Genomic DNA, 15,611 nt, shown 5'->3' on the forward strand with positions numbered 1-15,611 from the left:
AAAATTTATGGAGAAACCCCAATGTACCATGCTGGGTTTTGTTGTTGTTGTTGTTTTGTTATTTTTGTTTTTTGAGATGGAGTCTCGCTTTGTCACCCAGGCTGGAGTACAGTGGCTCCATCTCAGCTCACTGCAACCTCTGCCTCCTGAGTTCAAGAGATTCTTCTGCCTCAGCCTCCTAAGTAGCTGGGATTACAGGCACACACCACCACCCCTGGCTAATTTTGTATTTTTTTAGTAGAGTTGGGGTTTTGCTATGTTGGCCAGGCTGGTCTCAAACTCCTGAGCTCAAGCAATCCACCCACCTTGGCCTTCCAGAATGCTGGGATTATAGGCATGAGCCACTGCTCCCGGCCTGTTCACTCTTTTTAGATGTACAGTTTTATGATTTTTGGCAAACATATACTCATGTAACTACTACCACAATCAAGATAGAGAATATTTTTCATCACCCTAAAATATTCCCTTGTGCCCCTTTGTAGCTGGACCTAGCTTTTTCCCTAGCCTCAGCCCCTGGCAACCACTGATTTGATTTTTTTTCCCTATATAAAAGGAGTCATACAGTACATAGCCTTTTGTTCTGTCTAGCTTCTTTCATTCAGTATAAGGCTTTGAGATTCAGCCATATTATTGTGTGTGTTTGGTAGTTCTTTCCTTTTTATTGATGAGTAGGATTGTGTTGTGTGGATGTACTGCAATTTGTTTATCCCACTGGTTGTTGGACCTTGCATGGTTTCCAGTTTTCAGTAATTACGAATGATGTTGATACTTTCCCATATGGGTCTTTTTATGGACCTATGTTTTAATATTTCTTGAGTAAATACCTAGGAATGGGATTGCTGGGTCACCAGAGCATTTTGATACTCGTTATCTCATTGGGATGCCAAAGTTTGTAAGGGAAAATCCAGGAACACCATTCCTTTTTCATGACTGGGAAACCAAGACTCAGGGTTACAAACAGCTTATGGGCTTAAAACCAGATCTTGTAAGTCCAAGTCATTTGCTATCTTTACTAGAATATAATGTTGTTTTCAATGACGTTTCCTTGTTTTATTATAGCAACAGGGTTAACACATCTCTCAGATCTTTGCAACAAGAATGAAAATATTTATCAGTAACTAAGAGTCAATATAAATAAGATTCTTCCTCAAGTTGTTAGTTTCCATTTCTGGCCTAGAAATTTGGGAGTTCGTATAATAAATGTTAACTCTTAAAGTCTAATCTTAGTCTTGGATAAATATCCTCCCCCTCAACTTATTCTGCATAAAGAATTAGTATTTCACCAGAACATCAGTTGTATAGTCATGGCACTGCGTAACAACATTTTGGTCAATGGCAGACAACATGTATGATGGTGGTCACATAAGATTATAATACTGTATTTTTATTGTACCTTTTCTATGTTTAAACATGCAAATATTTACCGTTGTGTTATAATTTTACAGTATTCAGGACAGTAACATGCTGTACAGCTTTGCAGCCTAGGAGCGATAGGCCACACCGGATAGCCTAGCATTACAGCGGGCTCTACCATGTAGGTTTGTGTAGGTATACACTGATATTCATATAACAACCGAATTGCCTAAAGACACATTTTTCAGAGCGTATCCCTATCCTTAAGAGATAAAGCATGACTGTATATGGAATAAGATTCTTCTCTAAAGATGATTGTATCTGTCTTCTGGCATTTAAAATTTTGAAATTCTCTGTCATATTGAAGGTTTTCCTCAATATAAATGTAGTAAAATATATTTTCAATGATTAGATTTTTTCCATCAAACTTTTCATCCTGCCAGACTTTGATTTCATATAAACTTTTAAAACGGTTTGCCAAATTCTCTCTAAATACTCATGCTGGTCAATAAAGAGTAACTCAAATGTATAAATTTCAGTTTTCCATTTAGTGTAAAGTTTTAATTTTTTTCATCATAAAATTATTGAACAGTGTGTGTACCAAACTTTAAGAACATCTAGCGTAGTTATTTACACAGAGACCATGTCTTATTCCATATTACCTCGCCTCTAACATGCAAGAGCAATGGTAGTAGAAAGAGCCTTGAGTTAGAAGACCTTGTTTCAAAGCCGCAGTTGTGTGAACTCACAGAAATCATGAAACCACTCATTCTCAGCCTTCTCTTCTGCACATGAGGAGCAACCGCACTTTCTCTGTGACTTGCAGACTAGGGAAGCAGAAGATACAGTCATTAACCAGCTGAAGCGACAACAAAAAATATTAAGTATTGCATTCCAAGTCACTGGTTTTACAACTCTTAGCTAATGATTCCAATTTTACCCTTACAAACAATGATTAAACTTGGGCAATGGCATTTCTAGTTGTATTCAGGTACTGAGAGTGAAAGATACAATAATGCCTTTGATTAAACAACCTAAAGGATCTAAGTTTAATTATAGGCTTATTCTTTCTAAGAGAGTAATAACTATAATTATTAAAATGTTAACTTAATGAAAAATAACTTTTATATTTCTCATTTTAGTGTTTAAAAAACAGGAATACCTAACTGTAACTGGGGTCAAATTCTAGCCACTAATTGAATGAAGTTGTATAAATTTCATGACTTCATTTAAAAAATAAGCATAATAGCGACCTGCATCTTTATGAGATTAATGACAATGCATATAAAATACTTAGCACAGTGCCTGTAAGGGTTAAATAGAACCCATTTAAGGACTTTGGGGGAGGTGGTGGCAGTAAATAATTGGAAGCATTGAGTCAGTCTTTATTTTTGACTTCAGGGAACTTGGTGTTTAGTTTTGATCACATGTTCCATTCAACTGAGCAGAACCCAAATTTAGTCATAGTGAGGTTAGTAAAATATATAAATAACCCAGTCCAAAGAGAAAATTCTAAATTTCAGCTCTACCATATTTTCTGTTTAAGGAGTGGAGACTTGAAATAATAGTAAAATAGAAACTGATAAAGTTTATGAAGGTGATAAAAAATGAGAAAGTGGACAAGGTGTGGAAAGGATTAAGAATTTAATCACTGTTTCTGAATTTTGGCACATTGATGTACTATTACGCACTGATTAAATTATGTTGACAGATGTTTATGGTAGAGAAATGCTATTTTTTTTAGATCAAGGTAGTATATAATAATCATTTTGTTAGACATGCATAGGAATTTACCAAAGGGGGAGGAATTTAGGGTTCGTTCTTTCTACTCTAGTAGATATTTTCCAAAGTCTTATATAATTAAATAAATACTTTAAAAATTTTGGTAAACCTTTCTTTTTATCTTGACTTTAGCCTTTCTTGTTATAGAAGATGTGTATTCTTCGGTGAAACCCCGTCTCTACTAAAAAATACAAAAAACTAGCTGGGCGACGTGGCGGGCGCCTGTAGTCCCAGCTACTCGGGCGGCTGAGGCAGGAGAACTGCGTGAACCCGGGAGGCGGAGCTTGCAGTGAGCTGAGATCCGGCCACTGCACTCCAGCCTGGGTGACAGAGCGAGACTCCGTCTCAAAAAAAAAAAAAAAAAAAAAAAAAAGAAGACATGTATTCTTATAACTGAAACAGCTAGGGGTAAAGTGTTCTTTTCTTTTCTTTTCTTTTTTTTTGAGAGGGAGTCTTGCTCTGTTGCCCAGGCTGGAGTGCAGTGGCCCGATCGCGGCTCACTGCAAGCTCCGCCTGTTGGTTCCCGCCATTCTCCTGCCTCAGCCTCCCGAGTAGCTGGGACTACAGGCGCCGCCACCGCGCCCGGCTAGTTTTTTGTATTTTTAGTAGAGACGGGGTTTCTCCGTGTTAGACAGGATGGTCTTGATTTCCTGACCCTGTGATCCGCCCGTCTCGGCCTCCCAAAGTGCTGGGATTACAGGCTTGAGCCACCGCGCCCGGCCCAAACTCTGTTTTCAAAAGGTCGGTTTGAGGAGCTTGTTTTTCTTATTTGCCAATCTCCTAAAAAGAATGCTGATGTGAGTTATGAAGAATAGAGAGTATTTGGTGTATGTGGAGGCTCATTTACCCGAGTTATGAACATTTCTTAATTTATGGTGATTAAACTTCTGCTTTATTAAGACAAAGGTTTTTTAGTCTTTTCTGTAGTAAGGTAGAAAGAAAGAAAAATATTAGCCAGGATATTGTTGTTTGGTGTCCAACAAGTTTTAATAGTAGTTTTTACCATTAAAGTCTTAAACTGAATTTTTGTCTCTTTAATAGTACAGTAATGAAAGCTTATCTCTGTCATTTCCCTCTTGTTTCTCCCTACCATAGCTTTTCACATTGTATTCTATCACTAAATTGTAAAGCAGTAAAAGTGCAGGACAGGCATCTATTAAGAGGGTGTGAAATACATTTAATCTAAAGAACTAGATAACCTGGGCAAGTTCAAGCAACTTTTAAATAGGCTGTTTTAACGTTTGTTAAAACTACATTTGTTAATGTTTTTAACAACATTTTGTTAAAACAACGTTTGTTCACAGTAATCTCAGTCTCACCCACCTTTTCATTCTAGTTTAAAACACTTCACAAATACCTGACAGTAAAAGGCATAATGAATGCCTCACAGACTCAGATTTCTCTAATGGAAGCCATTACATTGACGTTCATTTTTAAAACTTATTTGACATAATATACAGTAATTCATTTAGCAAGCTACCATTTGGAAGCTGCAGAAAAAGGAGAGACTTTGAATAAATTTGTTACTTTTCTAGTTTGTTTCTCCTGAGTTAGTTTAGTCAATAACGTAAATACAGGTTGAGCATTCCAAATCCAAAAATCTGAACTCCAGAATGCTCCCAAATCGGAAACTTTCTGAGCATCGACATGACATCAGAGGAAATGCTCATTGAAAGGCTTTAGATTTTTGGATACGGGATGCTCAGCTGGTATAATGCAAATATTACAAAATCCAAATAAACTCAAAATCCAAAACACTTTTGGTACCCAGCATTTCAGATAAGGAATACTCAACCTGTATAAGCAACTAAGATAGTAAAAGGATATTTTATACACATAATGTAAATTAAATTTTTTTAAAAAACTTTGTTTCTTGTGACTAAGTGCTAACCTTTATAAATCTAAAAAAAAAAAAAAAAAGATTGTTAGTATTCTTGTCTGATGCTATTTCTAAAAAGTATGTACTCAGAAAATGTTCTCTTACTCCAAAGACAAAGTATAGCTTTGGCAATTCTGTTTTTCTAGATTGCCAGCTAAGTTGGAGCTTGTCTGAATCAGGCATTACCAGTTTTGTGATGAAGCAGCTATACTTATTAAGTCCCTGCCCTTTCAGTCCCTCTCTTATAGGCCCAGCAAAGTTACCTAATGTCTATGTCACATGAATGCAGCCTGAGTGTACAAAATTCTGCATTACTAAAATATTACAATGTGCATATATTAGGTCACACATATACGCTTATATCAAACTAATAGTTAGAAAATAGCACAAGTGTTGATTCTTGAAAGTGCTGTATATGGCCGGGCGCGGTGGCTCACGCCTGTAATCCCAGCACTTTGGGAGGCCGAGACGGGCGGATCACGAGGTCAGGAGATCAAGACCATCCTGGCTAACACGGTGAAACCCCGTCTCTACTAAAAAATACAAAAAACTAGCTGGGCGAGGTGGCGGGCGCCTGTAGTCCCAGCTACTCGGGAGGCTGAGGCAGGAGAATGGCGTGAACCCGGGAGGCGGAGCTTGCAGTGAGCTGAGATCCGGCCACTGCACCCCAGCCTGGGCGACAGAGCGAGACTCCGTCTCAAAAACAAACAAACAAAAAAAAAACAAACAAACAAAAAAAGAAAGTGCTGTATAATTAGCGAGGGGACTTTTGGAGACAGACAACAACAAAACCCAAGGAATTAAAATCAGTGCTGCAAAAAATGTCATATTAGAATAATGGGCTGACTCCAACAGTGTAGAAATATTTAATAGGGATAAAATATTATGACCTGTGTTTACATTTTAAAAGCACAGTATTGAGGTATAGAAATGAGAAATAATAGTTACATTGCACTAGTTAATTTTTAAAAACATGCATATCAATAGCATTCCATTAGGTCTCAGATTTTTAAAATCTTACTGAAATGATTTGTTGGAATGGTTTGAAAGTACCACAGTTGCTGACAGCATATTGCTATCCCAAACAAACAAATTTTAGGCTTCTTTAATTTTAAAAACTAGTGTTCACAATCAAGGAGGTAAGCAGGATTCTCTCCTTCTTGGCTAGTTACATTATGCCATAAGGAAGAGGAGGGGAGCAGGGGGAGGAGGAGGGGGATAGGGATGATGATGATTTAGGATTACCACACTTTCACCTAATGACAAAGCTAATGGCAGGGTTAACATCATGTCATGGGGAACAAGTGAAGAAACCATGGGAGTATTTGCTAAAATGAGGACGTGGGGGAATAAAAATAGAAATCATTTTGTTTTAAACAGGGCTTTTTTGGTTGGAAATAACTAAAGCCTATTCCAATTGGTAAGAATATCTCAATGAAGAATATTTCCAACTAATAACAGTATCTCTAAGAACAGGAAGTGCAGTTGGCACTAGAACCAAGAACTGGAGCATTATTAGGAATCAGAATGGCTTCTTCCCTCCCTTCTTTTCTCCTTGTGACCATGAATGTCATAGTGCTTATCTTTGGAAAATAGGAATGGGGGGGCCACAGGATAATTTTTTACCTCTTATTTTGAAATGGCCTCCCCAGCCTCAGCTTTGTATCATCCCCTAGTTCAAGTTCCTAACAGAGATTGACAGTTATCTGTGTCTTACTTCCAAAATCTTAGAAGACAATCTGATTGACCAGCTACAGTCTGTTTTTTACCTCTGTTCCAATTATTTGTAGCCAGGGAGAAAAAAGGTCATATAGTTCAACACAGAGCTGCAGAAGACAGGTGGGAATCAAAGGCAGGTGGCAGCCAAGCCGGGCAGACGTTCCAAACTGTCCAGGGCAGGTGCCATGAAAAATTAGAATGGCTTTGTTGAAGAGAAATTATATTTGGAGGAGGGAGGTCTTAAGGACCTGGCTTCTGGGAATCAGGCTTCAGTTCAACAAAACAAAACACTTAAAACTTTATAAGATTGGGACCGGCTATTTTGGGTTATTAAATTCCTTGTCAGCTGTGGGCTGCAATGGCCATATGTTGATGGAACATTATAGAAGCGATTCAGCTGTTACATAGAAAGATGGTTTTGTTGACCTGTGAAATTCCTTCTAAGCCTGAGAGTAAAATCAGTTTTGTCATAAGTTATTTCCACCAAAATAATAAAATATTAATGTTTTTCTTATAAATATATGTGGTATCTTAAACCAGGGAAAGCAAGTAATCAGTGGTGGCTGCGGAATTTCCATTTCAGTTGGGTCTATTCAGGAGTGGCAATCTGATGGCAAGGGGAGGGCAGGGGCAAGTGCTAAAGGAATTACTTTAGAACTTCATGTACAGAGCAAGCTATCTTAGCTCTTGTGGAGTGACAAACCACCCTAACGTTTAGTGGGTTAAAACAATAGCCATTTATTTAGCTCTTGTTTCTGTGGGTTGACAGTTTGAGCCTGGATCGGCTGGGTGGTTTTCTAGCCTTATTCCCGTGTCTGTTGGCAGCTGCTGGTTTATTGGAAGCTGGCTGATCTAGGATGGCCCCAGGTGGACTGACTTGTCCACATGGCCATATCCTGGCTTCACATGGCAGCTGGGCAAAGTCCTAAGAGAAGCAGTGGATGCACTCAAGGCTTCTTGAGGCCTGAACTCAGAAGTGACATAATGTCATATCCACCAAACCCTGTTGACCAGAGTGAATCTCAGGATCACCTAAATTCAAGAGGTCTAGAAATTGACCCTGTCCCTTGATCAGAGGAACTGTGAAGCTGCATTGCAAAGAGGGGAGACCTAGAGAGGGAAATAATTGCCACCTTCTTTGTAAATAATCTACCATACCGAGCACACTGTTTTCTGTATCATGGAACAATAAAAATAGAATTTCCGAATTTCTTTTACTCACATTTTACATATTGAGAAACCCTACAAGTTGGCTATTTGTTTAAATTTGGGCAATGAGTATAATAGCTGAGAAGCAGTTTTGGTTCTTGTACTGAATTATTCGTTGAGGTGGTGTGGGTAGTCAAGTAATGGGTTATAAAATAAAATATTTTCCTTATTTCAAAATATGGTTAAAGCATTCAAAGTATGTTCACTGAATGTGTCCAAAAAAAAATCTATGTGACATTGTAGATATTTATGTTCTGATGAATAGTTAATAATGTTGAATAAAAAATTATGTCAAGAATACATTACTGTAAATGCAAATATGGCAGGGTTTTTTGCTTAAAAAGTAACAGTTTTCTATATCGTTATTTGGAATTTGAAGTTTAACATCTGCCTTGTTTCTAGGAGCTCTGCCAGTGCCGGCCGGGCGAAGGCAATTGCTCCTGCTGTAAGGAGTGCATGCTGTGTCTCGGGGCCCTTTGGGACGAGTGCTGTGACTGTGTCGGTAAGTTGATACAAGGGAAACTTCTTAATATTTCTTATCACAGAATCCTTGTTTTTAAGAGACTTTGAGGAATATAAATGTAGTTTATATGTATAAACAAGTATGTGTGGGAGATACAGTAAACATACAGAACGTTGTATTTTTACATTCAGTTGTATTCAGTAGTATTTACCTATACATGTATTTAAAAGTGCTTATCCTTGGGAAGTAGGAGTGGGGGGCCAAGGCAGAATTTTTAACTTTTTATTTTGAAAGTTTTTATACTGTTGAATTTTTTATAAGCAGCAGCATTTTATTTTATTTTTTTATTTTTATTTATTTATTTTTTTTGAGACGGAGTCTCGCTCTGTCGCCCAGGCTGGAGTGCAGTGGCGCGATCTCGGCTCACTGCAAGCTCTACCTCCCGGGTTCACGCCATTCTCCCCCCTCAGCCTCCGAGTAGCTGGGACTACAGGCGCCTGCCACCATGCCCGGCTAGTTTTTTTGTATTTTTAGTAGAGACGGGGTTTCACCATGTTAGCCAGGATGGTCTCGATCTCCTGACCTCGTGATCCACCCGCCTCGGCCTCCCAAAGTGCTGGGATTAAAGGCTTGAGCCACCGCGCCCGGCCTATTTTGTTTTTAATAAGAAGTAGGTTTTATAAGAAGAAACATTCCCAAGATGTGTTAAGTAAAAAAAGCCAGGTTCAAAATTATGTTTATAGAATGCTATCATTTGTGTGTTAGAAAGAAAACTTACGTGTGTCGGAAGAAACACCTGTCAGCCCTTCTCTGACCAGTTAACTCATTTTCAACCTTTAAAACCCCAGGTCAAGTATCCCCATTCCTTGGAAACCTTCCTTATTTGACTGAGATAGAGGATCCTCTGTGCTTCTGAGAGATCATTTATTGCACGCTCCTATAATCGTTGTTTTGCATGTTTTTTTCAACTGAGTATAAACTCCTTCAGAACAGGAATATAGTCATACTGATGTTTTTTACATTATCCTTTATCAAAATAGGCTATATGCATATAGTTTTTAAGGCATATAGTACTAAAACAATCCCATCTCACTTCTTTCCAAGCCTTTGATCCTATGCCCAGAGACTACCACTTACAACTTTTCAGCATTGCACTTCTTCCAGAATTCTGAATAATAACCCTATACTACTCTCTTGCTTCTTTGATGTTAGAAACTATCAGTTGACTTCCTCTTATGGTAGACACGCATTTAGTTCTGTTATCTCTTTATCTTCCTAATGTGATTTTATCACTCCTTCTAGTGAAATCAGTATTTACTTTAAGAATCACTCTAATGAATTAGTGATATATATTCATGGGATGCATAATAAGGTCAGCACTAATTAATTAAATGAGTTATCCCATTATCTGTCTTCCTGTATTTTGGGTGTACTTCTTGAGAGATTTCCTAACCTTTTCACCCTTGTATTAATTTTTTAAATTTTTACTTCCTTTTTTAATTTCCAAGAGCCCTTCTCTGATTGTCCTTTTTGAAGGAACATACTGTTCTTGTTCTTTATGTAATATATTTTTCTTATCTTTCTGGAATTCTTAATTACACAGTTTTGTGGTTGCTGTTGAGTTTTTTCCTTCTACTCCTTGCATGGTTTCCATTTTCTCAGGTGTCTGGTGACCCTTGGCTGTCTATTCCTTTGTACAATTTAGGTACTCCAAAGCGGACTGGGAGTACCTAATCCATGGACAGGGCATGGAATCTAGTTTGCCTCACTAAAAGGTGGTTGGAGGATAAACTGCCTTTTTCACTGACGAGCCCTCTTATTTCATGTCTATAGATCTTTCCCCTTAGGGTTGCACATTTTTTCTAGAGAAAGATTTCCCGGTTTCCTGCTGGGGTTGAGGCTGGGGTAAGGGGCAGTCTGCCAGGCTGCAAATGTTCTGGGAACCTGAGGGGTGAGGTCACAGTGAACAGTGAGCATACTTTTATTTACTTTCCTTGTTTTTTTCCCATACTCATCTCTATCCTTTGCCATTTTTGGCATTCCCAGTCCAGGGCCTCTTTGGCTTAATTTCTCTAAAGAATAACTCTCTCCTTTCCTCCAGTTGTGGAAGAAGAGACAGGGGCCTGAAGGTGTAACTACCCCACAGAATAGGCTTGCCTCTGCCACACTGGCACCTCCAGCTCCTGAGTCTCCTCAGGGTTCCGTGGGGCACGTGGCCTGTGTGGAGACTCTGCTCAGTCAGGTACCTTTAGCTCTTAGCTTCTCCACACATAGAGTTAGTGTTTCCATTTCTTGTTTTTCTTTAGTGTTTTGTAGTGAATTCTGAGAGAATGGGGGCACAAGTATCTTTTCCTCTGTCCTCTTATATTCCTCTTGGTATCTCTAACAGCTGGCTTTGAATTATTTTAGGGCATTAACTGTTTATTAATTTAATATGTGCAATGAAAGTAAAAAAGAGAAAATAGCCATCTTAATCTCTGATATACACACAAAAGACTTTTTTTTGAGACAGGGTCTTGCTATGTTGCCTAGGCTAGAGTGCAGTGGCGTGATCATGGCTCACTGCAGGCTCAACCTTCTGGGCTCAAGCAGTCCTCCTGCGTCAGCCTCCCAAGTAGGTGGGACTGCAGGAATGAACCACAACACCCAGCTGATTTTTGTAGTTTTGGTGGTGCCAGGGTTTCGCCATGTTGCCCAGGCTGGTCTCAAACTCCTGGGCTCAAGTGATCCACCCGCCTCAGCCTCCTAAAGTGCTGGGATCACAGGCATGAGCCAGTGTGCCCAGCCTCACATGTAAGAATTTAACTTAAACATGGATGCCAAAATACACAAATGAACTTTTATTGATAGCATTGCCTAAAATAATGTGCACGTATATGTGTGAGAGTGTTTGTGCGAGTGTATGAATGTGAGTGTATGTGTGTTATATGTGTGTGTGTCTTAACCATCACACCATGATGACAGTGCTGTTCAGTGTCTTCTTTTAGGAAGAGAGTTCTGCATTTTTTTCCACTGAGAAAGAATAATTATACGTGCTTATATCTCTACAATTTTAGAAGCAACTGATATGCTTCCAGGCTAGTTCTCATTGAAAAAAAAAAAAAAAAAAAAGCTTACTTACCTTTAAGGGTTGGATGTCCAGTTTTAAACTTTGATTAAGCTCATAATGTAACTTTATCTTTCATTTTAAATTAAGTTAATCTTGCCACTTTCTAGGATAAAATTGAGATATTCCAGTTCTATTTATATAGCAGTCCTCCTCCTTATAGGCAGCTCTCTTCCAAATTAGGCTCTCTTAATGTCCTTTGCAAACCTGCGGCTGCTCCTCCTTCCTAAGTTGAAATAGTCCCCATACTTTTCATGGGTGGGGCACAGACCTCTAAGAGAACCCAAATTAGAATGCAGCCTTCCTTTCCTCTCTCATTCTGTGGACTTCAGCACACACTTTCTCTAGGAAGCTTTCTCCTGTGGCTCCCTTGTATAAGGGCTTCCCTTTTCTGATTGTTTCTTAAGGTAAGAATAACTACCATAGTTCATTTTCATCGTTGCTCTCCAACATATTCCTCAAATCCTGTGGGTTTTGGATCCCAGATCTCCACCCACAAGCCCTTTTTTCTTGTTTTACTATTTTTACTTTTCCAAATGTACACAAAAATAGAGAGTACAGTGATCTGCTGTACGTCCTACCTGCTTCAACAGTCGTTAATACATTGCCAGACTTGTTTCATCCATTCATCTGTTGGTATGTGTCTGTTTTTCCCCACAACCTTTTTGTTTTGCTTGGGTATTATAAAGTAAATCGTTTCACTATTACCCCGATGTACTTTAGTTATACATCTCAAAAAAAGAGTATTCTTACATAACACTATGTCATTACTGTAATGTAATTAACAGCACATCTTTATTTTATTTTTATCTTTATTTTTGAGGCAGAGTTTTGCTCTTTCGCCCAGGCTGGAGTGCACTGGCGCGTTCTCGGCTCACTGCAACCTCCGCCTCCTGGGTTCAAGTGATTCTCCTGCCTTAGCCTCCCAGGGAGCTGGGACTACAAACAAACGCCACCATACCCAGATAATTTTTTGTATGTTTTGTACAGACGAGATTTCACCATGTTGGCCAGGCTGGTCTAGAACTCCTGACCTCAAGTGATCTGCCCTCTTCAGCCTCCCAAAGTGCTGGGATTACATGCGTGAGCCACCGCACCTAGTCATTTAACAGTACTTCTTTAATATTGTCTAATACCACTCAGATCATACTTAGATTTCACTGAAGACTAAATGTTTTTGACAGTTGTTTTTCTCAAATTAAGATCCAAAAAGGATTACTCACTGTATTTGGTTGTTAGATTTCTTAAGTTTTTTTTATTCTAAAACAGTTTCTCCTCCCTGTTTCTCCCATCCTTTAATATTCTACTGGCTTTTTGGAGAAACTAGTCATGATTGGTTTCTTCAAAATAAACCACATTCTGGATTTGGCTGATTGCTTCTTTTGGTTATTTAACATGTTAGTTGGTCTTCTCTATTTCCTGTAGGCTGGAAGTTAGATATAAAGGCTTGATTAGATTGAGGCTCAGTTTTGGGGAGGAGGGAACAGTGGTATAGTGTACACAAAGTCAAACAATATCCAGACGTCCTGCTTTTAGTAATGCTAAAATTGATCCCATGAGTTCTGATGGTGAAAGTCTGATCCCTTGGTGATAAAGGGCCTCATCAGCCTTTCACCTGGTGATTTCACCCTTCGTTGATGACCATTGCCTAAGTCAGCTACTTCATTAGAAGTTGTAAAACCGCCAGCTATGGTGGGTCATGCCTGTAATCCCAGCACTTTGGGAGGCCAAGTTGGGGAGATCACCTTAAGTCAGGAGTTCGAGACCGGCCTAGCCAACATGACGAAACCCTGTCGCTACTAAAACTGCAAAACTTAGCCAGGTGTGGTGGTGGGCATCTGTAATCCCAGCTACCAGGGAGGCTGATGCAGGAGAATTGCTTGAACACAGGAGGCAGAAGTTGCAGTGAGCTGAGATCATACCACTGCACTCCAGTCTGGGCAACAGAGCGAGACTCTGTCTCAAAAAAAAAAAAAAAAAAAAAAAAAGAAAAGAAAAGAAAAAAAAAAGTTATAGAACAATGATTTTCTATTTTTATCATTACTTCTGCAGTTATTCGCTGGAATTTTTCTGTATAATGTAAATGGAATCCTACATTACTACATAGTAGCTTAAAATACATTTTAGAAAAGCATGAAATGATGAATGATTTAATAATAGACTCTTTAATGCCATTAAGACATTATAACTTCGATTCATGTTTAATGTGCATTAAAAGTTGGATTCTGCCTGATCATGTTGGCTCATGCCTGTAATTCCAGCACTTTGGGAGGCCACAGCAGGAGGATCACTTGAGCCCAGGAGTTCGAGACCAGCCTAGGCAACATAAGGAGACCCCATCTTTACACAAAATAAAATTTAATTAGTTAGGTGTGGTGGCATGCACATATGGTCCCAGCTACTTGGGAGGTTAAGGCAGGAGGATTACTTAAGCCCAGGAGGTCAAGGCTGCAGTGAGCTCTCATTGCACCACAGCACTCCAGCCTGGGCAACAGAGTAAGACCCTATCTCTAAAAATTTTTTTTAAATAAATAAACAAATGTTGAATTCTATGGTTAAATTATAAAAAAAAAAAAAAAAATTGCCTGGGTGCAGTGACTCATACCTATAACCCCAGCACTCTGGGAGGCCAAGGCAGATGGATCACTTGAGTTTGAGACCAACCTGGGCAATATGGCAAAACCCCTGTCTACAAAAAATATAAAATTTAGCTGGGCATGTGTGGCATGTGCCTGTAGTCCCAGCTACTTGAGCAGGAGCAGGGGCTGTGGCAGGAGAATCGCTTGAGGCCAGGAGATTGAGGCTGTACTGAGCCATGTCTGAGCCACTGCACTCCAGCCTAGGTGGCAGAGTGAGACTTTATCTCAAAAAAAAAAAGAGAAAAAGATAAAAAGAAAGAAGAAGAAAAAAACTAGGCTGGGCGCAGAGGCTTACACCTGTAATCCCAGCACTTTGGGAGGCCTAGGTGGGAGGATTGCATGAGCCCAGGAGTTCAAGATCAGCCTGGGCAACATAGGGAGACTCTGTCTCTACGAAATAAAAAACAAAAAATTCACTGGGCATAGTAATGCATGCTTGTAGTCGTAGCTACTTGGAGGGCTGAGACAGGAGGATCACTTGAGCCCAGGAGTTTGAGGCTGTAGTGAGCTATAATTGTACCCCTGCACTCCGGCCTGGGCAACAGATCAAGACCCTGTTTCAAAACAATTAAAAGAAAAAATTAATAACTTGTGCCAATGAATTAAAACATGGCAAGCATGAACGTTTTCATCTTGAACCACCTGTTTAGCATGTCATGGAACACTATAATTCAGTGGTGCACTGTTTGTATAATGTTGATCTAGAAATAGCAGATTCTTTGTCGTACCAAGATCATTTATTGTACTTAATAAATTGGAAGCATCATAAGCTCCAAGACCGAGGCTGGGAAGCCTGCTGAAAACCTGCTTAGCAACCACAACTTGGCTCATTTTGCCACACCAGCTCATAGATCCTAGATGTCGCTCTGGTGAATGGAAGAAAGGGGTACAGGGAAAGAACCAGAAAAGGTGGGTGGTGTCAGGCAATAGGCACAGTGCCTGCAAAACCCAGGAAAACAGGATCAGACAGCTCTGCACTGGGAACGCAACCCTGGGACAGGCTGTACCACCTAATGGATCACATGTTTTTTCTTTAATCCTGCTCTTTGTTAGGCAAATGCTTTGAACTCTGACTTTGAACTCAGCGCCACAGTTCCTTGATGGGTCTTGGCATCTTCCTTTTGGAACATCCAGGCTTTTCGTTATGACTCTCTCATATCTCAGGTCAGATCCAGGTAGATCCGTCGGTTCCTGCCCAGAATGGATTTCTGTCTTGCTTCACTCTAACACATGTTACTTTTCTAATATTAAGGAATAAATAGGTGCTAGGAGTTCAAATTTTCTGTTTTTTGTTTTAAGAAAAGCTATGCAAATTATTTAGATACAACATTTACTATTATTAATTTGAATTGACAAATAAAAATTGTATATATTTACCCAGTGCAACAGGTTGTTTTGAAATATGTATACATTGTGGAATGGCTGCATAGAGCTAGTGAGCATGCATTACCTCACCTTTTC

The 15,611-nt window shown here is 39.3% G+C and overlaps 1 protein-coding gene across 2 annotated transcripts in view; it reads left to right on the forward strand.

Annotated features, from left to right (window-relative positions):
• The window catches only part of TWSG1 (twisted gastrulation BMP signaling modulator 1), a 101,973-nt gene that overhangs the window by 16,762 nt on the left and 69,600 nt on the right, over positions 1-15,611 (forward strand). For both annotated transcript variants that reach the window (XM_050767408.1, XM_050767407.1), the window contains exon 3: positions 8,345-8,444. In XM_050767408.1, coding sequence (XP_050623365.1) covers positions 8,345-8,444 — 100 coding nt within the window. The remainder of the gene's footprint in view (positions 1-8,344; positions 8,445-15,611) is intronic.

Source organism: Macaca thibetana, chromosome 18, assembly GCF_024542745.1.
Source record: "Macaca thibetana thibetana isolate TM-01 chromosome 18, ASM2454274v1, whole genome shotgun sequence".
Classification (NCBI taxonomy): domain Eukaryota; kingdom Metazoa; phylum Chordata; class Mammalia; order Primates; family Cercopithecidae; genus Macaca; species Macaca thibetana.